Genomic DNA, 25,062 nt, shown 5'->3' with positions numbered 1-25,062 from the left:
CTAAGCATTGAGATAAGAATAATGTTCAAAAATACATATGTAATCATCTTTCAGATCTGAGTAACTTCTTCACCTTTGCGCGTAACGGAGCAACAATAATCTTGCAAACGAACAGTGCTCTTCCTGAGGAGTCCATACCTACCAATGGAATTATTGTGCTCGGAGTTCAAGCTTCCACCGCCGCTGACACTTTGCCGGCTGTCACCACGGTCATTCTCGAGGTCATAAGAGAAACGCCGCCAGTTTCTCAAACTCTGGAGTTTGGTCAAACTTACTACGTTGGAACTTACACGGCTACAACCGACAATATCCTAGAGCATCCCATATCATTATCAGAAGGATATGACGAAAACGTACAGTTTACTCTCGTCGGTGGTAAGTTTAACTTATCACTAACTATCATAACACTTTATTTAAAAAGTAGGCAGATGGAGTTATTTTGATTTTCATCCTGTTTTTTGTTACAGATAGTTCAATTTACTTCACAATCACACGAGATGGAAACTCTCTGAACTTAACTGCCAGCGAGGCGATCCCGCCTGGAGTCATTGCCAACAATAACCAGTTGATATTCATTATCAACGCTCAGTCACCGAATGGAGCCACTGCTCAGGCAACTATAGTCATTCTGCTTCCCAATGGTATATTTTCTTTAATTACTAATTTGCGGGTTCCAATAGTGGACGCAATTATATCTTCTAATGTATTTTTTTACTTTCAGAGGTTGACGAAAACTTGACCATATTAGGATTCGAAAGGTCGAGTTACATAGGGTCTATAGATAATGACGTTGTTACCATCCAGCCGATTACACTTACGGAAGGTTACACTGAGGATGTCATTTTCACTATATTTGGAGGTATGTGAAATAAACTTCTTGCTTTAATGTACTAAGCATTGAGATAAGAATAATGTTCAAAAATACATATGTAATCATCTTTCAGATCTGAGTAACTTCTTCACCTTTGCGCGTAACGGAGCAACAATAATCTTGCAAACGAACAGTGCTCTTCCTGAGGAGTCCATACCTACCAATGGAATTATTGTGCTCGGAGTTCAAGCTTCCACCGCCGCTGACACTTTGCCGGCTGTCACCACGGTCATTCTCGAGGTCATAAGAGAAACGCCGCCAGTTTCTCAAACTCTGGAGTTTGGTCAAACTTACTACGTTGGAACTTACACGGCTACAACCGACAATATCCTAGAGCATCCCATATCATTATCAGAAGGATATGACGAAAACGTACAATTTACTCTCGTCGGTGGTATGTCAAACTTATCATTAACTCTCATAACGCTCAAATTAAAAAGTGAACAAAGGGAGTTATTTTGATTATTATTTTTTTATTACAGATAGTTCGATCTACTTCACAATTACACGAGATGGAAACTCTCTGAACTTAACTGCCAGCGAGGCGATCCCGCCTGGAGTCATTGCCAACAATAACCAGTTGATATTCATTATCAACGCTCAGTCACCGAATGGAGCCACTGCTCAGGCAACTATAGTCATTCTGCTTCCCAATGGTATATTTTCTTTAATTACTAATTTGCGGGTTCCAATAGTAAACGCAATTATATCTTCTAATTTTTTTTTTTACTTTCAGAGGTTGACGAAAACTTGACCATATTAGGATTCGAAAGGTCGAGTTACATAGGATCTATAGATAATGACGTTGTTACCGTCCAGCCGATTACACTTACGGAAGGTTACACTGAGGATGTCATTTTCACTATATTTGGAGGTATGTGAAATTAACTTCTTGCTTTAATGTACTAAGCATTGAGATAAGAATAATGTTCAAAAATATGTACTCATCTTTCAGATCTGAGTAACTTCTTCACCTTTGCGCGTAACGGAGCAACAATAATCTTGCAAACGAACAGTGCTCTTCCTGAGGAGTCCATACCTACCAATGGAATTATTGTACTCGGAGTTCAAGCTTCCACCGCCGCTGACACTTTGCCGGCTGTCACCACGGTCATTCTCGAGGTCATAAGAGAAACGCCGCCAGTTTCTCAAACTCTGGAGTTTGGTCAAACTTACTACGTTGGAACTTACACGGCTACAACCGACAATATCCTAGAGCATCCCATATCATTATCAGAAGGATATGACGAAAACGTGCAGTTTACTCTTGTCGGTGGTATGTTTAACTTATCACAAACTCTCATAACACCCTAATTAAAAAGTGACAAACGGAGTTATTTTGAATCTTTTTTTTTACTTACAGACAGTTCGATCTACTTCACAATTACACGAGATGGGAACTCTCTGAACTTAACTGCCAGCGAGGCGATCCCGCCTGGAGTCATTGCCAACAATAACCAGTTGATATTCATTATCAACGCTCAGTCACCGAATGGAGCCACTGCTCAGGCAACTATAGTCATTCTGCTTCCCAATGGTATATTTTCTTTAATTACTAATTTGCGGGTTCCAATAGTAAACGCAATTATATCTTCTAATTTTTTTTTTTACTTTCAGAGGTTGACGAAAACTTGACCATATTAGGATTCGAAAGGTCGAGTTACATAGGATCTATAGATAATGACGTTGTTACCGTCCAGCCGATTACACTTACGGAAGGTTACACTGAGGATGTCATTTTCACTATATTTGGAGGTATGTGAAATTAACTTCTTGCTTTAATGTACTAAGCATTGAGATAAGAATAATGTTCAAAAATATGTACTCATCTTTCAGATCTGAGTAACTTCTTCACCTTTGCGCGTAACGGAGCAACAATAATCTTGCAAACGAACAGTGCTCTTCCTGAGGAGTCCATACCTACCAATGGAATTATTGTACTCGGAGTTCAAGCTTCCACCGCCGCTGACACTTTGCCGGCTGTCACCACGGTCATTCTCGAGGTCATAAGAGAAACGCCGCCAGTTTCTCAAACTCTGGAGTTTGGTCAAACTTACTACGTTGGAACTTACACGGCTACAACCGACAATATCCTAGAGCATCCCATATCATTATCAGAAGGATATGACGAAAACGTGCAGTTTACTCTTGTCGGTGGTATGTTTAACTTATCACAAACTCTCATAACACCCTAATTAAAAAGTGACAAACGGAGTTATTTTGAATCTTTTTTTTTACTTACAGACAGTTCGATCTACTTCACAATTACACGAGATGGAAACTCTCTGAACTTAACTGCCAGCGAGGCGATCCCGCCTGGAGTCATTGCCAACAATAACCAGTTGATATTCATTATCAACGCTCAGTCACCGAATGGAGCCACTGCTCAGGCAACTATAGTCATACTGCTTCCCAATGGTATATTTTCTTTAATTACTAATTTGCGGGTACCAATAGTGGACGCAATTATATCTTCTAATGTACTTTTTTACTTTCAGAGGTTGACGAAAGCTTGACCATATTAGGATTCGAAAGGTCCAGTTACATAGGGTCTATAGATAATGACGTTGTTACCATCCAGCCGATTACACTTACGGAAGGTTACACTGAGGATGTCATTTTCACTATATTTGGAGGTATGTGAAATAAACTTCTTGCTTTAATGTACTAAACATTGAGATAAGAATAATGTTCAAAAGTGTGTACTCATCTTTCAGATCTGAGTAACTTCTTCACCTTTGCGCGTAACGGAGCAACAATAATCTTGCAAACGAACAGTGCTCTTCCTGAGGAGTCTATACCTACCAATGGACTTATTGTACTCGGAGTTCAAGCTTCCACCGCCGCTGACACTTTGCCGGCTGTCACCACGGTTATTCTCGAGGTCATAAGAGAAACGCCGCCAGTTTCTCAAACTCTGGAGTTTGGTCAAACATACTACGTTGGAACTTACACGGCTACAACCGACAATATCCTAGAGCATCCCATATCATTATCAGAAGGATATGACGAAAACGTACAATTTACTCTCGTCGGTGGTATGTTAAACTTATCATTAACTCTCATAACGCTCAAATTAAAAAGTGAACAAAGGGAGTTATTTTGAATATTATTTTTTTATTACAGATAGTTCGATCTACTTCACAATTACACAAGATGGAAACTCTCTGAACTTAACTGCCAGCGAGGCGATCCCGCCTGGAGTCATTGCCAACAATAACCAGTTGATATTCATTATCAATGCTCAGTCACCGAATGGAGCCACTGCTCAGGCAACTATAGTCATTTTGCTTCCCAATGGTATATTTTCTTTAATTACTAATTTGCGGGTTCCAATAGTAAACGCAATTATATCTTCTAATTTTTTTTTTTACTTTCAGAGGTTGACGAAAACTTGACCATATTAGGATTCGAAAGATCGAGTTACATAGGGTCTATAGATAATGACGTTGTTACCATCCAGCCGATTACACTTACGGAAGGTTACACGGAGGATGTCATTTTCACTATATTTGGAGGTATGTGAAATAAACTTCTTGCTTTAATGTACTAAGCATTGAGATAAGAATAATGTTCAAAAATACATATGTAATCATCTTTCAGATCTGAGTAACTTCTTCACCTTTGCGCGTAACGGAGCAACAATAATCTTGCAAACGAACAGTGCTCTTCCTGAGGAGTCCATACCTACCAATGGAATTATTGTGCTCGGAGTTCAAGCTTCCACCGCCGCTGACACTTTGCCGGCTGTCACCACGGTCATTCTCGAGGTCATAAGAGAAACGCCGCCAGTTTCTCAAACTCTGGAGTTTGGTCAAACTTACTACGTTGGAACTTACACGGCTACAACCGACAATATCCTAGAGCATCCCATATCATTATCAGAAGGATATGACGAAAACGTACAGTTTACTCTCGTCGGTGGTAAGTTTAACTTATCACTAACTATCATAACACTTTATTTAAAAAGTAGGCAGATGGAGTTATTTTGATTTTCATCCTGTTTTTTGTTACAGATAGTTCAATTTACTTCACAATCACACGAGATGGAAACTCTCTGAACTTAACTGCCAGCGAGGCGATCCCGCCTGGAGTCATTGCCAACAATAACCAGTTGATATTCATTATCAATGCTCAGTCACCGAATGGAGCCACTGCTCAGGCAACTATAGTCATTTTGCTTCCCAATGGTATATTTTCTTTAATTACTAATTTGCGGGTTCCAATAGTAAACGCAATTATATCTTCTAATTTTTTTTTTTACTTTCAGAGGTTGACGAAAACTTGACCATATTAGGATTCGAAAGATCGAGTTACATAGGGTCTATAGATAATGACGTTGTTACCATCCAGCCGATTACACTTACGGAAGGTTACACGGAGGATGTCATTTTCACTATATTTGGAGGTATGTGAAATAAACTTCTTGCTTTAATGTACTAAGCATTGAGATAAGAATAATGTTCAAAAATACATATGTAATCATCTTTCAGATCTGAGTAACTTCTTCACCTTTGCGCGTAACGGAGCAACAATAATCTTGCAAACGAACAGTGCTCTTCCTGAGGAGTCCATACCTACCAATGGAATTATTGTGCTCGGAGTTCAAGCTTCCACCGCCGCTGACACTTTGCCGGCTGTCACCACGGTCATTCTCGAGGTCATAAGAGAAACGCCGCCAGTTTCTCAAACTCTGGAGTTTGGTCAAACTTACTACGTTGGAACTTACACGGCTACAACCGACAATATCCTAGAGCATCCCATATCATTATCAGAAGGATATGACGAAAACGTACAGTTTACTCTCGTCGGTGGTAAGTTTAACTTATCACTAACTATCATAACACTTTATTTAAAAAGTAGGCAGATGGAGTTATTTTGATTTTCATCCTGTTTTTTGTTACAGATAGTTCAATTTACTTCACAATCACACGAGATGGAAACTCTCTGAACTTAACTGCCAGCGAGGCGATCCCGCCTGGAGTCATTGCCAACAATAACCAGTTGATATTCATTATCAACGCTCAGTCACCGAATGGAGCCACTGCTCAGGCAACTATAGTCATTCTGCTTCCCAATGGTATATTTTCTTTTATTACTAATTTGCGGGTTCCAATAGTGGACGCAATTATATCTTCTAATGTATTTTTTTACTTTCAGAGGTTGACGAAAACTTGACCATATTAGGATTCGAAAGGTCGAGTTACATAGGGTCTATAGATAATGACGTTGTTACCATCCAGCCGATTACACTTACGGAAGGTTACACTGAGGATGTCATTTTCACTATATTTGGAGGTATGTGAAATAAACTTCTTGCTTTAATGTACTAAGCATTGAGATAAGAATAATGTTCAAAAATACATATGTAATCATCTTTCAGATCTGAGTAACTTCTTCACCTTTGCGCGTAACGGAGCAACAATAATCTTGCAAACGAACAGTGCTCTTCCTGAGGAGTCCATACCTACCAATGGAATTATTGTGCTCGGAGTTCAAGCTTCCACCGCCGCTGACACTTTGCCGGCTGTCACCACGGTCATTCTCGAGGTCATAAGAGAAACGCCGCCAGTTTCTCAAACTCTGGAGTTTGGTCAAACTTACTACGTTGGAACTTACACGGCTACAACCGACAATATCCTAGAGCATCCCATGTCATTATCAGAAGGATATGACGAAAACGTACAGTTTACTCTCGTCGGTGGTAAGTTTAACTTATCACTAACTATCATAACACTTTATTTAAAAAGTAGGCAGATGGAGTTATTTTGATTTTCATCCTGTTTTTTGTTACAGATAGTTCGATTTACTTCATAATCACACGAGATGGAAACTCTCTGAACTTAACTGCCCGCGAGGCGATCCCGCCTGGAGTCATTGCCAACAATAACCAGTTGATATTCATTATCAACGCTCAGTCACCGAATGGAGCCACTGCTCAGGCAACTATAGTCATTCTGCTTCCCAATGGTATATTTTCTTTAATTACTAATTTGCGGGTTCCAATAGTGGACGCAATTATATCTTCTAATGTATTTTTTTACTTTCAGAGGTTGACGAAAACTTGACCATATTAGGATTCGAAAGGTCGAGTTACATAGGGTCTATAGATAATGACGTTGTTACCATCCAGCCGATTACACTTACGGAAGGTTACACTGAGGATGTCATTTTCACTATATTTGGAGGTATGTGAAATAAACTTCTTGCTTTAATGTACTAAGCATTGAGATAAGAATAATGTTCAAAAATACATATGTAATCATCTTTCAGATCTGAGTAACTTCTTCACCTTTGCGCGTAACGGAGCAACAATAATCTTGCAAACGAACAGTGCTCTTCCTGAGGAGTCCATACCTACCAATGGAATTATTGTGCTCGGAGTTCAAGCTTCCACCGCCGCTGACACTTTGCCGGCTGTCACCACGGTTATTCTCGAGGTCATAAGAGAAACGCCGCCAGTTTCTCAAACTCTGGAGTTTGGTCAAACTTACTACGTTGGAACTTACACGGCTACAACCGACAATATCCTAGAGCATCCCATATCATTATCAGAAGGATATGACGAAAACGTACAGTTTACTCTCGTCGGTGGTATGTTAAACTTAACATTAACTCTCATAACACTCAAATTAAAATGTGAACAAAGGGAGTTATTTTGAATATTATTTTTTATTACAGATAGTTCGATCTACTTCACAATTACACGAGATGGGAACTCTCTGAACTTAACTGCCAGCCAGGCGATCCCGCCTGGAGTCATTACCAACAATAACCAGTTGATATTCATTATCAATGCTCAGTCACCGAATGGAGCCACTGCTCAGGCAACTATAGTCATTCTGCTTCCCAATGGTATATTTTCTTTTATTTCTAATTTGCGGGTACCAATAATGGACGCGTTTTTATATTCTAATATGTTTTTTACTTTCAGAGGTTGACGAAAACTTGACCATATTAGGATTCGAAAGGTCGAGTTACATAGGGTCTATAGATAATGACGTTGTTACCGTCCAGCCGATTACACTTACGGAAGGTTACACTGAGGATGTCATTTTCACTATATTTGGAGGTATGTGAAATAAACTTCTTGCTTTAATGTACTAAGCATTGAGATAAGAATAATGTTAAAAAATATGTACTCATCTTTCAGATCTGAGTAACTTCTTCACCTTTGCGCGTAACGGAGCAACAATAATCTTGCAAACGAACAGTGCTCTTCCTGAGGAGTCCATACCTACCAATGGAATTATTGTGCTCGGAGTTCAAGCTTCCACCGCCGCTGACACTTTGCCGGCTGTCACCACGGTCATTCTCGAGGTCATAAGAGAAACGCCGCCAGTTTCTCAAACTCTGGAGTTTGGTCAAACTTACTACGTTGGAACTTACACGGCTACAACCGACAATATTCTAGATCAACCCATATCATTATCAGAAGGATATGACGAAAACGTACAGTTTACTCTCGTCGGTGGTATGTTAAACTTATTACTAACTCTCATAACAATTTATTTAAAAAGTAGACAAATAGCGTTATTTTGATTTTCATCCTTTTTTTTGTTACAGATAGTTCGATCTACTTCACAATCACACGAGATGGAAACTCTCTGAACTTAACTGCCAGCGAGGCGATCCCGCCTGGAGTCATTGCCAACAACAACCAGTTGATATTCATTATCAACGCTCAGTCACCGAATGGAGCGAGTGCTCAGGCAACTATAGTCATATTGCTTCCCAATGGTATATTTTCTTTTATTCCTAATTTGCGGGTACCAATAATAGACGCGTTTTTATATTCTTATATATTTTTTACTTTCAGAGGTTGACGAAAACTTGACCATATTAGGATTCGAAAGATATAGTTACATAGGGTCTATAGATAATGACGTTGTTACCGTCCAGCCGATTACACTTACGGAAGGTTACACTGAGGATGTCATTTTCACTATATTTGGAGGTATGTGAAATTAACTTCTTGCTTTAATGTACTAAGCATTGAGATAAGAATAATGTTAAAAAATATGTACTCATCTTTCAGATCTGAGTAACTTCTTCACCTTTGCGCGTAACGGAGCAACAATAATCTTGCAAACGAACAGTGCTCTTCCTGAGGAGTCCATACCTACCAATGGAATTATTGTGCTCGGAGTTCAAGCTTCCACCGCCGCTGACACTTTGCCGGCTGTCACCACGGTCATTCTCGAGGTCATAAGAGAAACGCCGCCAGTTTCTCAAACTCTGGAGTTTGGTCAAACTTACTACGTTGGAACTTACACGGCTACAACCGACAATATTCTAGATCATCCCATATCATTATCAGAAGGATATGACGAAAACGTACAGTTTACTCTCGTCGGTGGTAAGTTAAACTTATCACTAACTCTCATAACACTTTATTTTAATACATACATACATAAAATCACGCCTTTTTCCCGGAGGGGTAGGCAGAGACTACCTCTTTCCACTTGCCACGATCTCTGCATATTTCCTTCGCTTCATCCACATTCATAACTCTCTCGAACAAGATCGGCGGTTCCGGGTACTTTTGACCTGACCCTTTACCAGGACGTCCTTAATTTGATCAAGATACGTTCGTCTAGGTCTTCCCACTCCGACCTATCCCTCCACACCCTCCATGTTTATCTGCTTAGTCAACCTGTTTTCATTCATCCTCTCCACATGACCGAACCATCTCAACATACCCTTTTCTATTCCTGTAACTACATCTTCTTTCACATCACAACATTCCCTTATCACGCTGTTCCTTATCCGTTCACTCAATTTAACACCCAACGTACTCCTTAACGCTCTCATTTCCACTGCATTTATTCTGCTTTCGTGCTTCTTTTGCCATACCCAACTTTCACTCCCATACATTAATGTCGGGACCAACACGCTCCTATGCACAGCCAGTCGAGCCTTTTTGGATAGTTTCTGACTGCTCATAAAGGCATGCAAAGCTCCATTCACCATGTTCCCCGCGTTCACTCTCCTTTCAATATCACTATCACACTTGCCATCTGATGTTAACTTTGATCCTAGATATACAAACTCTTTCCCTTGCTCAACTTTTTCTCCTCCAATCAAAATATTACATGCTGTCATTTCTTTCTCCATTTCTAAAGCCAGTGTTTTTGTTTTACTTACGTTCATTTTCATTCCTTTCTCTTTTAAAGCTTCATGCATACAGTTTACCATCTCCTGTAACTCCTCCGCTGATGACGCCAGTATAACCTGATCGTCGGCATAGAGCAGACATTTGACGAGTAATTCATTCATCCTTAATCCACTTTCAGACTCTTTCAAATCTGTCAAACAACTATCCATAAATAGGTTGAACAGCCACGGTGACGCAACACATCCTTGCCTAACGCCTTTCTCAATCTTAAACCACTCAGTGTGTGCTCCGTTTATCCTGACACAAGCACTCGAATCCTCATATAAGGATTTCAGCGCTCGTATCAAGAGACTGCTCACCCCATGCATCATCAGAAAGTGCTGACCACAATTCATTCCTGCGCAATGTGTCTGTCCATGTGCAATAGACTTTTTGACTCTTGGCCAAAAACTTTTCGGCTATGCACCGCAAAGAAAAGACCTAATCAGTACATCCCATTCCCTTTCGAAATCCCGCTTAAGCATCCCATATTTTGTCATCAGTTTCATTCCTGACTCTATTAATCAATACCTTAGCATACAATTGGCCGACGACGCTAAGCAGGCTTATACCACGATAATTTTTGCAGTCCAGTTGTGACCCTTTTCCTTTGTAAAGTGGCACGATAACAGCCTTACACCAATCTTTTGGTACTCGGCCGCTTCTCCAACACAAATTGAAAAGGCAGTACAACTGTCTAGCTACGACGCCTTTTCCTGCTTTTAGCATCTCGACCGACACTCTATCATACCCAGCAGCCTTACCCGCTTTCATACTCTTAAGTGCTTCCAGAATTTCGAACATTTCAATTTCGCCTTCCATCTCATTCTCTTTTTCTTCGCTATAGCAGAACTCTTTCTTATTTTCTTCCTTTTTTTCAAATTAACTCTCAAAATAGTCCTTCCATATCTTTAGCACACATTCTTCTTTAACACACTTTATTTAAAAAGTAGACAAATAGCGATATTTCGATTTTTATCCTTTTTTTTTGTTACAGATAGTTCGATTTACTTCACAATCACACGAGATGGAAACTCTCTGAACTTAACTGCCAGCGAGGCGATCCCGCCTGGAGTCATTGCCAACAATAACCAGTTGATATTCATTATCAACGCTCAGTCACCGAATGGAGCCACTGCTCAGGCAACTATAGTCATACTGATTCCCAATGGTATATTTTCTTTAATTACTAATTTGCGGGTACCAATAGTGGACGCAATTATATCTTCTAACGTATTTTTTTTACTTTCAGAGGTTGACGAATACTTGACCATATTAGGATTCGAAAGATCGAGTTACATAGGATCTATAGATAATGACGTTGTTACCATCCAGCCGATTACACTTACGGAAGGTTACACTGAGGATGTCATTTTCACTATATTTGGAGGTATGTGAAATAAACTTCTTGTTATAGGATACTATTATATCACTTAATAATTGTCGTATGGTTTAACAACTTGTACTAAGCATTGAGATAAGAATAATGTTCAAAAATATGTACTCATTTTTCAGATCTGAGTAACTTCTTCACCTTTGCGCGTAACGGAGCAACAATAATCTTGCAAACGAACAGCGCTCTTCCTGAGGAGTCCATACCTACCAATGGAATTATTGTACTCGGCGTTCAAGCTTCCACCGCCGCTGACACTTTGCCGGCTGTCACCACGGTCATTCTCGAGGTCATTAGAGAAACGCCGCCAGTTTCTCAAACTCTGGAGTTTGGTCAAACTTACTACGTAGGAACTTACACGGCTACAACCGACAATATCCTAGAGCATCCCATATCATTATCAGAAGGATATGACGAAAACGTACAGTTTACTCTCGTCGGTGGTATGTTTAACTTATCACTAACTCTCATAACACTTTATTTAAAAGGTGAACTAACGGAGTTATTTGGATTCTTATTTTTTTTCTTATTTACAGACAGTTCGATCTACTTCACAATCACACGAGATGGAAACTCTTTGAACTTAACTGCCAGTGAGGCGATCCCGCCTGGAGTCATTGCCAACAATAACCAGTTGATATTCATTATCAACGCTCAGTCACCGAATGGAGCCACTGCTCAGGCAACTATAGTCATACTGCTTCCTAATGGTATATTTTCTTTAATTACTAATTTGCGGGTTCCAATAGTGGACGCAATTATATCTTCTAATGTATTTTTTTTACTTTCAGAGGTTGACGAAAACTTGACCATATTAGGATTCGATAGATCGAGTTACATAGGGTCTATAGATAATGACGTTGTTACCATCCAGCCTATTACTCTTATAGAAGGTTACACTGAGGATGTAGATTTTATCTTATTTGGAGGTTTGCTTTGTATTTTTCTCTTTATTTAATTTATTGATTTTCAAAGCTTTGTCTTATCATTGCTAGCAATATTTATACAGAAAAATTGTTATAGTGATTTAATTCTTATTTAAATAGGAATATCACGTTTTTATGTTAATTGTATTAATTCTTTCAGAATTGCAAAGCTTCTTTGACCTTTCGCGGAATGGAGCAACAGTCAGCTTATATTTACTTTCTCATATTCCCGAAGATATGGCACCAGTGAATGGAATCATTATCCTGGAAATACATGCTTCCAAAGTGAATGCAATACCTGCAGCAGCAACAATTGTGATCGAAATAGAGCGCTCGGGTATTTTTTACCATATAGATTTTTTTAACAATAAATAAACAATAGGAATTAGCCGTGTGGTTCCCGGCGCCAATAAAGAAAAGAATAGGACCAGTCCATCTCATTCCCATGGAAGCCATAAAGAGAAACTAAGGGATAGGCTTATTAACTTGGGATTCTTCTATTAGGCGATAGGCTAGCAACTTGTTTTTGAATCTCAATTCGAATATTTGAATCTCATATCTAGCTAACCGTGGCCAATCAGTCTTTTTAAGACTGTTGACTCTGTCTTTCCCGCAAGGGATTGTATATGTTGTTGTATAGACGTGATTGTATAAATATACAAATATTTATAACTTCAAAAACGGTATCATAAATCTTAGGAAAACGGTTCTTCCAAATACAGTTTAGTTACATAGTGATAATCTTATTGATAAGTCTTGGAACCACACGACACTAATCGTACTTGTATTGTATTGTAGTATCTAAATCGCTTAAGAACAATATATGCAAATTTTATAATGCAATAATATGCTTTTTAAAATCATGCTTGGAATTTCAAAATTCCTATACGTCGCATCAAAGGTGTACATTTTTCTCATTTTTAGGAGCCTCTATGGTGACTTTCAGCAAAGTTCTTTACGAAGGCATAATGCAAGCTGGTACAGTTCAGCACGAATCAATTACTATTACTGGCTACGATGCAACGATAGTCGTAATAAAAGGCGGTAAGTGAACTTACATACATACATACATATAATCACGTCTATATCCCTTGCGGGTTAGACAGAGCCAACAGTCCTGAGCGGACTGATAGGCCACGTTCAGCTAATTTGGCTTTAAGATAGAATTGAGATTCGAATAGTGACAAGTTGCTAGCCTATCGCTTAATAAAAGAATCTCAAGTTTGTAAGCCTATCCCTTAGTCGCCTTTTACGACATCCATGGGAAAGAGATGGAGTGGTCCTATTCTTTTTTGTATTGGTGCCGGGAACCACACGGCACTAAGTGTAAGTAAGTAAGTGAACTTAATGTGTACTATTTATTGTATACTTTTACTACTACATATTTATATACTTAAAATTTTTTGACATTGTGCTCTCAGCCTTACCTGGGTCTCTCGCTCTTTTTTTACATTCTTCTGAATGACATTTCCAAAAAAAGTTAATAGTATCAGTATTGTGTATGGAGAATGGCGTGCATTACTAGAGGCCTACATGCAGCAGTGGATGAATATGGGCTGAAGAAGAGGAAGAAGAAGTATTGTGTACCTACTTATTTATTGCAAACATTATTTTTTTTAAATCCGTATTACCCCTTCCATTGAGTGCTTGTGTTCAAATATATATTTTTTTTCATAGATTATGCAGAACTGTTCACGGCCAGCTTGTCCGAGGGGTTGGTGACTGTACAACAGACAGGGTCAGTGACCTTGCCTATCGACATCACTCATGTTGCGTTGGAAATTCACATAGAAAACGCGGCCGCTGTGTTGTTATTACAAGTATTGCACACAGGTACCCCTAAATACTTTTATCTATATAAACTAATCAAATTAAAAATCATGAGAACAACAGCATGAAAAGACTTTCTGAAGTGAAAGGCTTCACTGGCAGATCTATTTTTCTTTCACGTTGTCTCTGTTTTAGTAGAAATATAAGGAATCAACATTTTACTATTAGATGTTTCTTATTTAAGAAAAGAAAGGCTACGTTGATCTATAGGGCTGAATAAACGATTTGAAGTTCAGATAGTTATTGCTATTTTAGCTAAGCTAATAATAAATCCCAAGCCTATTCCTTGAACATGATTAATTAAATTATCTGCATGGGAAGTGAAGCATCTAGCACACACTATGATTTTTCTTCGACCAGACCAGCAATGTGGTGTTCAATAATTTTGGTTACAGACACTCCGATACCTCCGCCAACAGTCACATTCACTTCATCAAGTTACGTGCTGAGGGCAGAAGTTCTTCAAACGGGAGTCATAGGGAGAGTGACTGCTTTCGCAGACAACGGAGAGTCACTCATATACTCAGCAGCTGTAGACGACTGTAAGTATCTGTCACATTTTATTTATATTTATGAACCTAATTAATTTATAGTAGAAAAGTGTGGGTATAATAAATAATTCAATATCAGAATGGAACTAAAATCTAGTAATATAGGCGTAGAAGGCAATTAAGGAATATAGCACTAAGATATGTATATCAATCCTTAATATATTATACATATAGTCACGTCTTTATACCTTACGGGGTAGATAGAGCCCACAATCTCAAAAAGACTGGAAGGCCACGTTCAACTACAGGGCTTAACGATGGAATTAGGCTTCAAATATTTACCGGTTGCTAGTCCATCGCCTAAATGAAGACTTCCAAGTTAATAAGCCCATCCCTTATTTAGGTATATTTATACAAGTTGTAATTTATTTTTTAATGGTTTTCTTACCTAACTCTTCTAAGTTTATGCACTACTTAACCTATTGTTTCTATAACTACTCGTACGCAATCGACGATAAATCTATTAATAGGCCAAAAAATTGACTATAAATATCTAATTTCGCTGAAATTGTAGTACACAATGTAAATAGTCGTTACATTTTAATGAATATAAATTCATACGCCTTTCATCAAAAGTAAATAAGTTGTCAAGTCTGTAAACCTCTAGAGTAGATAACGCCTAAAGTTTCATAAAAGCAAATGCGTGTTGTTGAACACAAAGTTATTCAAACTCTGTTATTCACCTAGATAGTCCAGTGTTTCTAGTATTCTTTAATATCATACAACTCGAGTAACATTATTTAACTTATTTAACGTAAAGTAAGTTATTCACATAACCGACTTACATATATGAATTTAATCTTAGTACGTAGTTATTCACATTGCGATCACAGATAGGTTAAAATAAAGAGTAATTAATTTACATTCAAATTAAGACTTATAAAAATACTAGCTTTAACCCGCGGCTCCACCTGTATAAGTGCCCTATAGGTATGAGTACCCTATAGGTACTCATACGCATTTTAGGTACTCCATACTAAATGTCTTTTCAAGACTATTGTCTCTGTTTGCCCTGCAATGGATATAGACGTGATTATAGGTATGTATGTTTGTATGCATACCAAATGTACCTATGCAAAATTTCATGAAGATCGGATTATTTGTTTAATTGTGAAACATAACAAACAATCTTAGGTACCTACTCTGACATTTAGGTATATTATTAGTCGACATGAACTTAACTACCTATTCTTGGTAACAATAATATTATTTTAAATTTTGTCATAGCACACCTAGCAGCCCGGATAGCTGTAAACAGTGACGGGGAACTGTTGGTATCTTCACCAGTCAACGTCGGAGAATACACCTTCCAAGTGGTTGCCACGACACTCATCACGCAAGCTATCGGCGAAGCAACGGTACCTTATCCTTATTATATCCTAGACTAGCGGCCCGCCACGTCTTTGTCCGTGGTACATACATAAATATAGGCTAGAAAGGCTTTAGTACCTTTCAACGGGGAAAGAATTTTTATGATCAGTTTAATATTTCCGAAGATTAGCCCTTATAAACAATGAAAGTTACAATCCTTACGTCTATAATACTCATATTGGTGATATAGATTTTGCCTGGAACTTCAATTGTGTTTTTTAATTGTCTACGCCAATGTGTAAACATCGTAAGTTACGCCTAAATTTTAGCAAAAAAGTTTTCGATAAAAGAACTTTACCACTGCACTGAAGAGGTCGTCGTTCTCGTGTTAAATTAATTAATCAACCTTCTAACTTACAGGTGTATTTGACCGTAGATGAAACTAGCATCATTTTTCCACCACTGATAGTGCTAGATCGAGATGAAGAAGAGGCATATGAGAATCTTGTAGTTTTTAATGCCTCTGAATACGCAAACTGTTCATACACACTTACAAACAGGTTCCCTACCAATCAGGATTGGTTATACATTGATGGTACCGGATTACATGCGAGATCAATTGATAGAGAAGACCCTTCAATAGCTTTTATGGCTCTGTCCCAGATTCAAGTTGAAATAGAAGTACATTGTGCTAGTTTAACTCGTAACAAGAGATCAGTCTCAGAGTCAAGGTTAGACTGGCTTGGTCCATATGACTATGGAACCAGTACTTGGATTCTTGGCGAATCTATAGCGCATAATCCAAGGAGAAGCGTCGTGAACCTGATTGTGAACGATATCAATGACAACTCCCCAATATTTATAGAAAGAGATAATGAACCTGTTGCCGTTGGATACCCAGTTCCGGAACTAGAAGATATTGTTTTGCCACGTGCTTTGGCTCAATTACAGGTACTCATTCAAACAATGTAAATTAAAAACAATTAAGACAGCATTCGATTTTTAACCATATGCAAGAAAGTACAAGAAAAGCTTAAAGATACAAGATATAGCATACATACAAGATAAAGCATACAAGAAAAGCTTAATTCAAATATCAAAGAAATAGATGCTAATGCCTTAGTTTGAACAAGTGTCAAAACTTAGTTGGGATTTATACTTAATCGTCACCAAATATATATTTTCCAAAATATGTCTTGGATCTTAAATTGATTATTTTTTAATAGGCAACTGACGCTGATGTTGGTGAGAATGCTGCTCTAATATACTGGAGTGCAGAACCAGTGTTAGCTGTGTCCCCTACTTCAGGATCTGTCCACGTTCAGGATGATTCCACACTGGAGGAAGGTCAAATGCTCGTTGTGCATGCCACTGATCGAAATGGAGCTGGACTCAGTGGCGCAATAACACTGATGGTAAGAATAATATAGTTGTTTAATCACGATAAATTACGTACATAGAAAATATTTGGTACGAGTATAATCAGATTAGAAAAGAAAGGATGGTTTACAAACAAAATTGCTACTCCTTCAGTAGTAACTATTCACTAACTTAGTCTACGATAACAACATTCACATTTGCTGTTGTTGCATTGATTGCATTATTTAATTCATATATACATAGATATAGCGCATATTGTTGATGGATGATCTTTTATACAGTACGTTATCTAAATTCTTGCAATTATAAAATAGAATATTGAATATAATCCTTTGTGGAAGTCAACTACCGTCAAGAATAGGGGTGGAATTTTAAAAGCTCAAAACTTTTAAATTAATAAATAATTGTTATTTAACACAACCAGCGATTTAACATTGTAGCGGGACATAACATGCAAGAATGCTAACAAAAGCGAGTCATAAATAAAAACAAACTTCAAATTAACTCAGTTAAAATAAAATATACAATGACCGAAAATAATTCTGGGAATTTCGCTCATTTGGGTGGATACCTATATCACGCCACCACATCCTGTTCTCAGTCCTTTCGTATAAATTAACGTATCGTATAAAAAAATATATAATTCGGATATACTCGCATAAGAACGTGTTCATCAACGGGCATTGTTCCGCTTTAAATTGGCTCTACTTTGTAATAAGATCGCTTAGTGTGAATCTATGAATTTAATCATAATAATCCAATAATCGATATGAATAAAATTTTAAAGTTAAAGTTTAAATCATCTTGAACTTTTCTCTTTCCAGGTAAAATTGTTAAATGTATCTAACATAGCTGTGATTACCATTAGGGATGCTTTCCTAGAAGACGAGCCAAGAATTATAGCAAATTTGAGTGATTCAGTGGGGTACAATGTAAGAGTATTAAGAGCAGTAGTTATATCAGATGAAACTGAGAGAATTGAAGAAAATTTGAGCATGAGAAAGAAACGACAAACCGTTGGTGGAGCTACACTAGAATTATTTGTCTATGGATTGATAGAACGAGAACCGGTAGCAGCAGATTTACTTATTGAGTAAGTTTTATGTCATGAGTTCTTATGTTTAATTTATTATTTATAATATTATGATGTAGATATATAATCATACTATTATTTATGTAGACCTATACTTGTTTAAAAGATTTGGTGTTGGTAACCTAGTGAATACCAACATCGGTGAAGTTATGCACTCTTTTTTAATTTATTTAGGAAGTTACGAAGTTGATATTATTTCATTATACAATTTATTAATATAAAATTCCACATTATTGAAGGCTTACTAGTAATAGACTGACATTTTCATGCAACTAATATGACGTCCGGGTGTAATATCCTCGTAAAATATTATCATCAGCATATTTTTTATTACTGTATGGGGTATTTTACAAGTTGGCATATAATGAAACTGTTAGATATTCCAAATTGCATTAATTCATATTTTTTTATAAAATTAATTACATACGACAAAATTGCAACTTTCTTATTTTATTAAAATTTTAAGGAATTTCTTGTAAAATAAAATTATTTCATAAAACATTTGCATTGCAGAGCCATAAATAACAACGCAGCAGGAGCGGTTAGCATAGCGGACAGTATATCACTCGAAGATCATCTCGACGCTCGGCAGATACACTCATCGGAACGTGATGTAGGCTTGTTAGTGGCTACAATAGTGCTCAGTGTCCTGCTCTTCATCCTGATTGTAGCCATTCTTATATGGTTCTTCCTTAAATGGTAAATTATCCGTTGTTTAATTTATGTTTTCTTGTCACGTTTTGGTATGTGATAATTCATTTTGTTGTGGCCCACAGGAGAAAAGGAAGAAAATACGAAGAATTCAGTGACGAGAACAGCTTGGAATCGCGGAATGAGTCAATCGTGCAACCACCGAAGGTCGATGTTCGGCCGAAACCGAGAATAAATATAGATGAATTGAAACGAAGCGAGAGAAGACTGCAAGAGATGATTGACGCTCCGTACAATGAAGTTGCTTTTCCAACAACTTCCACGAAAGAAGCACCAGTCGAATCTGTAGTAGATATTAGCCAAACTGATTCTAACGTTATAATGCCAATTGTGATAAAAGATAAATTAAAGGATGCAGATGAAGACTTATCTGATGTAGATGAGTTCGGTGAAGTAAAACGTCCTAGGAGAAAATCAGTGGTAACTTTTAACGAAAATGTCGAAAAAATTATTCACGTTGACGACAGCGTTGAAGGAAGCTCAACAACATCAGATGTTGAAATATTTAGATTTTAAAATATTTTCTGATGCTTAATGTAAATTAACACTAATGTAAAAAAAGACTGTACAGTAAATTATATTTTTGTTTGTATTTATTGAAACCGAAAGGTCTTTTATTTTCAATTCCTATGAATGAATTCCGTTTCTTTTAAGTGAAACTTTTACTTGAAAGCATGGTTACCGTTGTCAATAGATGCCGGGACAACTAGGAAATTTTTTACTTTTGCTTAGGACAGAACTTCTCAAAATACTTACGTAGTAGAAGAGAGAGCTCCAAGAAGTCTACAAATAGAAAAAAGTCGATAAACACTTACGCCTTTTTTAAATTTATTAAAACCCACCTCGAGTGACTTTGTCTAAGTCAATGCCCGCTTTATGTGTATCCCCAAGATATTATCGTTCTCTCAATTAAATTATTTTAGTTAAAGCAAGAGCAATCGTGCAACAGCGTTCAAAAAGTCTAATTAGTTAGGTATTTTCATTCTGTGTTTAAATTCAACATTTTGATTTTATATTCATTGTGATTACATTCGTTATTAAATTCTTCTCTCATAATTGATCTTAGTTTAATACCGATTATTAAAAGACTTATTTTATTTTAAAATTATTAAAGACTCGGTTTTTATTGAATTTTCAGAGGCTAAAGTTAGTGCTTAAATTTAATAATATGATCTTATCTATCGGTGCTTAATTGCACCTGACTGTTACCAATTACTTAATTTGGCAATACCTTAATGTAAATTAAATTGAAGAAGCATAAAACAGATCAAACGGTATCATCTATTAGTATAAGAGCCCACTCAAATCCATATCAAGTCTGGTATTGGCCACCAATAAAACGGTGCTACGGTTTATTGATATACAATATTTCCAAAGCTACATTTTGGCACTTCGCGACTAACTGTCACATAAATACAAACCACGGAACTTGTATTTACAGTTAAGTCTTCGTTTTAAGACTAAGGTAGGTAATTTTGAAATTCAAAACGCAGAAAGCTGATAACATCAGGATCATGTCCATGTGTTCTATATAGGAGGACAATGTCACTCATAACATTGAAATTTGTCACACCTCCGCATGATTTTTACTTATCGATCAATTACTATTCAACTGAATGATCAATTGTCCTGCTTGATACAACCAGTTTGAAATCATGTTCAAATGATGATATCTTTATAAAGTCGTCGTTACATCAGCGGATGGTTCTTACGTTATAACCATTGGGATAAGCATTAATTCAGTCACTAGATACTTAATTATTACAACCATATAAAAATATATATAAGTATAATAATATTTTTACCGGTTCTCAAACAACTTTTTTTACCCAGATTCCTGTCGGAAGTTCGATATAGTTCTAGGTTTTATTAATATAAAAATTCTATTATTGATTTCAAGATAACATCCCAACTAATATTATAAATGCGGAGTAAGTTTGTTTGTAAGCTACCTCTTCACGTGTTATCTTCTAAAGCAATCTTCTTGAAATCTCGCGTATATATACTTAATAAAGAGTCAGGAGAAAGACATTCCACCATTCATTTCAGTAAAAACAAAAGTTCCCGCAGGATTTGTAAAAACCTGTACCTATATTTTTGTAGATGAGGCTATTTTCGCACGGGTGAAGCCTCGAGTAAAAACTAGTAGTGTAGAACTAAATTCTACTATTATTAATACTTACTATTATTAGTAGTTTAGAATTTGCAATTATTTTAGATTGTCGTAAGTAGCATAAATAAAATACAGAACTTTAACGCAAACTTTTTAAGGAATACAACATTTTTCTGTTGTATTCTGTATGAACATTTGGGTGTCATGTTACAGATTTAACTCTTTATTCTACATTCACAGCATATTAAATTGCTAACTAAAATTACTTCACCGCTCAATAGGTTGTGGATATAATGAGGTAGAGGATATAAAAATAAAATAAAAGTAAAGGATATAAAAATCCTGACAAATTATTTAATCACCGTTACTTTGTCAAGATTTTATAATAATAAATAAGTATCTTAATCGGTGTCCTCCTGTATTTGGTGGTAAAACTACAAATGAATAATTCAACTCAAAAATTACGCTATCATCGTTTCTGGACACTTTCTTAAATATTTGGCTTTTTCATCTATTTTAATTGGTGTAGGTTTCTTAATAATAGGTAAAATTATATAGCATTTTGGTGATGTATATTCCAACCTTACTCATGTTTACGATTCAACACTCATTCACATCTTGAAATAGTGGCTTCGAGAGCCAGCCATCTCGGTGATACGAGACAAATTCTCCCGGTATAGTGATAGACGTGCCCCGCGTACGAAAGCATAAGTGAAGTAAACCCTGAATGTGTTACTTTACTCGGCCCGCATTGTTTTCAGCTCACTCGCATGCAGGAATGTTTTTGAATTGCATTGTTGTTGTTTTAATCACATTAGCGGGCACACTGTAATATATGAGTAGGGTCCTAAGAAAACTGATGGGATTGATCTTATGGCTGAACGAGCTAACGGAAATTTAAGAGCTAACGAAAATGAGGTGAAAGCTTTAACTATTTTTCGAGACTTCCATTCCAAGTTTAATAAAAAATCGGTCCAACGGGGTAGCTAGGAAAACATAACAGACCAGACAGACATTCTTCTTCCTCCTGGCTTTAGTCCCGGTTGCGTTCTTACCTCTCTGGAGAGGAGCCCGGGGTATACCTTGACCATGGATCCCGGATTGGGTGAGTCAGATTTTTACACGAAGCGACTCCCATCTGACTTCCTCAACCCTTGCGTAATACGTTACGGTATTGGATCGATCATGCTTGCACATCCAGTTGCTGCCATGTGTATTGTGCAGGTTTTCTCACGATGTTTTCCTTCACCGTAAGAGCATCGGTTAGTATTCAAACTAATTCATACATAACTTCGAAAATAGTCATTGTTGATCGGGATTTAAACCTGTGCATGTTTGCGCTACATGCATTTTAACCAGGCACCTTCGATTCGAACACTGATTCTACCAGACACAATTCCTATTTATTTATAATATTGTGATAAATATATTTAATACCTCGTCGAAGTTGCTAATGCAGTCTCGGCCATCGGCTACACATAACAGCAATCCGACAAACACATATTTTTACGTGCAAACTAACAAAATGTGATAATTAAATTACCACATCTCCTATGGCCAAGGCTGCCGAAAATTATAAATAAATATTACTTAACACAAGTTCCGTTTTGTCATTGTTGAGGAAATCAGACATTGTTTTATATGAGACGGCTAATTGAGGATTCCCTATATTATATTTACTTGACAATTTGTGAATTGAATATTGTCACATCCTGATTTGGATATTGCATTTAGAACGAGACTGTCCACTTTTTTTAATTTAAAATCATAAAAGCTTTCAAATTTCGCTTTGAAGCTAGTTATTATTGCTGCATGTCGTAATTTTAGTTGATTTATTAATTACAGTACTTTAGTAGTAATTTTTCTGGATTCGTACTGGGTTATTTTCACAAATAGAGTACTATGCTAATGAGCTCTTTTGCATTATATATTAATTCAATATAAACTTGTGAAATAATAATAAAAGTTTTGACATATCTGGCCTTATCATAACAATCTTAGTTGTCCTATAAGTCAGCGAATGTTCTTGATGAAGATCCATTGGTCTTATCAGGAGTATAATGAGCATATAGAAACCGCAGTGTCCTTTATTAAGGTCGCACAAATGACAAACTATGATGGTGATAAGATGCCTAAACTGCAACCGGTCTACACCAAGATCTAACTATGTTAATAAGTCATGTAACAATATGTACAATGAACATTAATACATGTAACAAATGTATTCTTATTTTCTAAACAAAACATCTATAAGGCATAAATAATCTAAAATGTATGAAAAATAAAAATCAATACTTATTAATTGAAATTTTGCACAGTCCATAAAGAAATCGACGTAAAAAGCGTTGTTCAAATAAACAAAATTTTCAACTTATGCCTGCGAATTCTTACGCACAAAATACCATACTTTCAGTGGCAATTTAAGGTGGAAATCCCCAATGGAACCTACCATAAGTTAAATTTATTTATAAATGCTTATAACCTTTTGGCTAGGCATTGATTAATCAATTGTAAGGGTTCCGTAACCATAATACTGGAACACAAATTTGGCATAGATTGACATAAAGGAACCCCATATGTTATTTAAAATTGATGTAATTATCTATACATATAAGCAGAATTAAAATCTTTTATAACATTTAAGTATAAATAAAAAACAATTATAAGGTCATTGACATTCAACAGGCCTCGTGGGGATTAAAAATCGCATAACTGTTGATTTTTTTGTACATGTTATGTATTTCAAATCACATTTTCCTACCGTCCCTTTTCTTATCTGGTGAAGAGAAATTAATTTTGTGAGATCTCTCAATAAATTAAATTGACCTCTGGGCATATTTTAATCATAATTAAATTGATAGTGTTTAGTCTGTCAAACTATAATTTACACTTCAACAGTTTCGAATAATATATTCTAGATTGACATGACTTTGCATTTGAGATCATACGAGAGCAATTATAATATTATAAAAAAAATTGTAGAGTATATACTACACATAGTCATCAGAGGTTAAATTTAAATAATTAGAAAGAATGGCCTAGTTGCCTATCTAAATCATTCAGGAATACACGTAAAAACAAAAGAAGGTTATAATTTGAACTGTAACTCAAACACAATTACAAATTTAAAACTGATTTATCTTTATAGACCGTTAAACAATGTACTCTACTGATTTGAAAGCTTACACAAAATTAGCTAGATAGTTCAATTTCAATTTAAACTAAGAAATTAGTCTAGTATTCTTAAATGTTTTTATAAAATACTGCTTGTAAATAGAAAAAAGGCACCTTAGCTGTAAAGTCATAAATAACACAAATTGCCTACTTGTCTACCATACTGCGAATTTGAATAGCAAACAGTTCAAACCATGACAAGGTAATAGGTTCTATCATTCAAATGTTGTAAATACTAATTAAGACATAAATAAAATAAATCCTTGTTAAGCGGCGCTGGCGTCTCCTCCGATAATTACTTTACTGTTTCTCTTTCGTTGGAACACATAAAATAGCTATATATAGAATAGAATAGAATAGAATAGAATAGATTTATTTTCAAAATTGGATACAAGGTATCACTTATTGACGTCACATAACTTAAATCTAATTATAACTACTACCGCTTCCAAAGCGCATGTGTAGAAGAAGCGGCGGAACAAACTACACTGCAGCATTTTCATAGGACGTCAATTTACAAATATAGATCTCTTAAATCTAAATCGTGGACGA

The 25,062-nt window shown here is 36.5% G+C and overlaps 1 protein-coding gene across 11 annotated transcripts in view; it reads left to right on the top strand.

Moving 5' to 3' along the window:
• The window catches only part of LOC106133343 (uncharacterized), a 33,534-nt gene extending 13,709 nt beyond the window's left edge, over positions 1-19,825 (top strand). For 2 of the 11 annotated variants that reach the window (XM_060945009.1, XM_060945007.1), the window contains 46 exons: positions 55-375; positions 468-641; positions 722-859; positions 945-1,265; positions 1,354-1,527; positions 1,608-1,745; positions 1,827-2,147; positions 2,235-2,408; positions 2,489-2,626; positions 2,708-3,028; positions 3,116-3,289; positions 3,370-3,507; positions 3,589-3,909; positions 3,998-4,171; positions 4,252-4,389; positions 4,475-4,795; positions 4,888-5,061; positions 5,142-5,279; positions 5,365-5,685; positions 5,778-5,951; positions 6,032-6,169; positions 6,255-6,575; positions 6,668-6,841; positions 6,922-7,059; positions 7,145-7,465; positions 7,553-7,726; positions 7,806-7,943; positions 8,025-8,345; positions 8,438-8,611; positions 8,691-8,828; positions 8,910-9,230; positions 11,026-11,199; positions 11,281-11,418; positions 11,544-11,864; positions 11,958-12,131; positions 12,213-12,350; positions 12,508-12,684; positions 13,272-13,391; positions 14,025-14,180; positions 14,573-14,719; positions 15,956-16,086; positions 16,460-16,990; positions 17,266-17,454; positions 18,244-18,512; positions 19,026-19,211; positions 19,289-19,825. In XM_060945009.1, the coding sequence (XP_060800992.1) occupies positions 55-375; positions 468-641; positions 722-859; positions 945-1,265; positions 1,354-1,527; positions 1,608-1,745; positions 1,827-2,147; positions 2,235-2,408; positions 2,489-2,626; positions 2,708-3,028; positions 3,116-3,289; positions 3,370-3,507; positions 3,589-3,909; positions 3,998-4,171; positions 4,252-4,389; positions 4,475-4,795; positions 4,888-5,061; positions 5,142-5,279; positions 5,365-5,685; positions 5,778-5,951; positions 6,032-6,169; positions 6,255-6,575; positions 6,668-6,841; positions 6,922-7,059; positions 7,145-7,465; positions 7,553-7,726; positions 7,806-7,943; positions 8,025-8,345; positions 8,438-8,611; positions 8,691-8,828; positions 8,910-9,230; positions 11,026-11,199; positions 11,281-11,418; positions 11,544-11,864; positions 11,958-12,131; positions 12,213-12,350; positions 12,508-12,684; positions 13,272-13,391; positions 14,025-14,180; positions 14,573-14,719; positions 15,956-16,086; positions 16,460-16,990; positions 17,266-17,454; positions 18,244-18,512; positions 19,026-19,211; positions 19,289-19,739 (9,953 nt within the window). In that variant the 3' untranslated portion in view covers positions 19,740-19,825. The remainder of the gene's footprint in view (positions 1-54; positions 376-467; positions 642-721; positions 860-944; positions 1,266-1,353; positions 1,528-1,607; positions 1,746-1,826; positions 2,148-2,234; positions 2,409-2,488; positions 2,627-2,707; positions 3,029-3,115; positions 3,290-3,369; positions 3,508-3,588; positions 3,910-3,997; positions 4,172-4,251; positions 4,390-4,474; positions 4,796-4,887; positions 5,062-5,141; positions 5,280-5,364; positions 5,686-5,777; positions 5,952-6,031; positions 6,170-6,254; positions 6,576-6,667; positions 6,842-6,921; positions 7,060-7,144; positions 7,466-7,552; positions 7,727-7,805; positions 7,944-8,024; positions 8,346-8,437; positions 8,612-8,690; positions 8,829-8,909; positions 9,231-11,025; positions 11,200-11,280; positions 11,419-11,543; positions 11,865-11,957; positions 12,132-12,212; positions 12,351-12,507; positions 12,685-13,271; positions 13,392-14,024; positions 14,181-14,572; positions 14,720-15,955; positions 16,087-16,459; positions 16,991-17,265; positions 17,455-18,243; positions 18,513-19,025; positions 19,212-19,288) is intronic. The other 9 variants (XM_060945018.1, XM_060945012.1, XM_060945013.1 and 6 more) reach the window with 8 other exon arrangements.
• The last annotated feature ends 5,237 nt before the right edge of the window (positions 19,826-25,062 follow it).

The sequence above is a fragment of the Amyelois transitella genome, chromosome 7 (assembly GCF_032362555.1).
Source record: "Amyelois transitella isolate CPQ chromosome 7, ilAmyTran1.1, whole genome shotgun sequence".
In the NCBI taxonomy this organism is placed as follows: Eukaryota; Metazoa; Arthropoda; class Insecta; order Lepidoptera; family Pyralidae; genus Amyelois; species Amyelois transitella.
The sequence above is the reverse complement of the archived record's forward strand: the minus strand, read 5'-3'. Positions and strand labels throughout refer to the sequence as shown.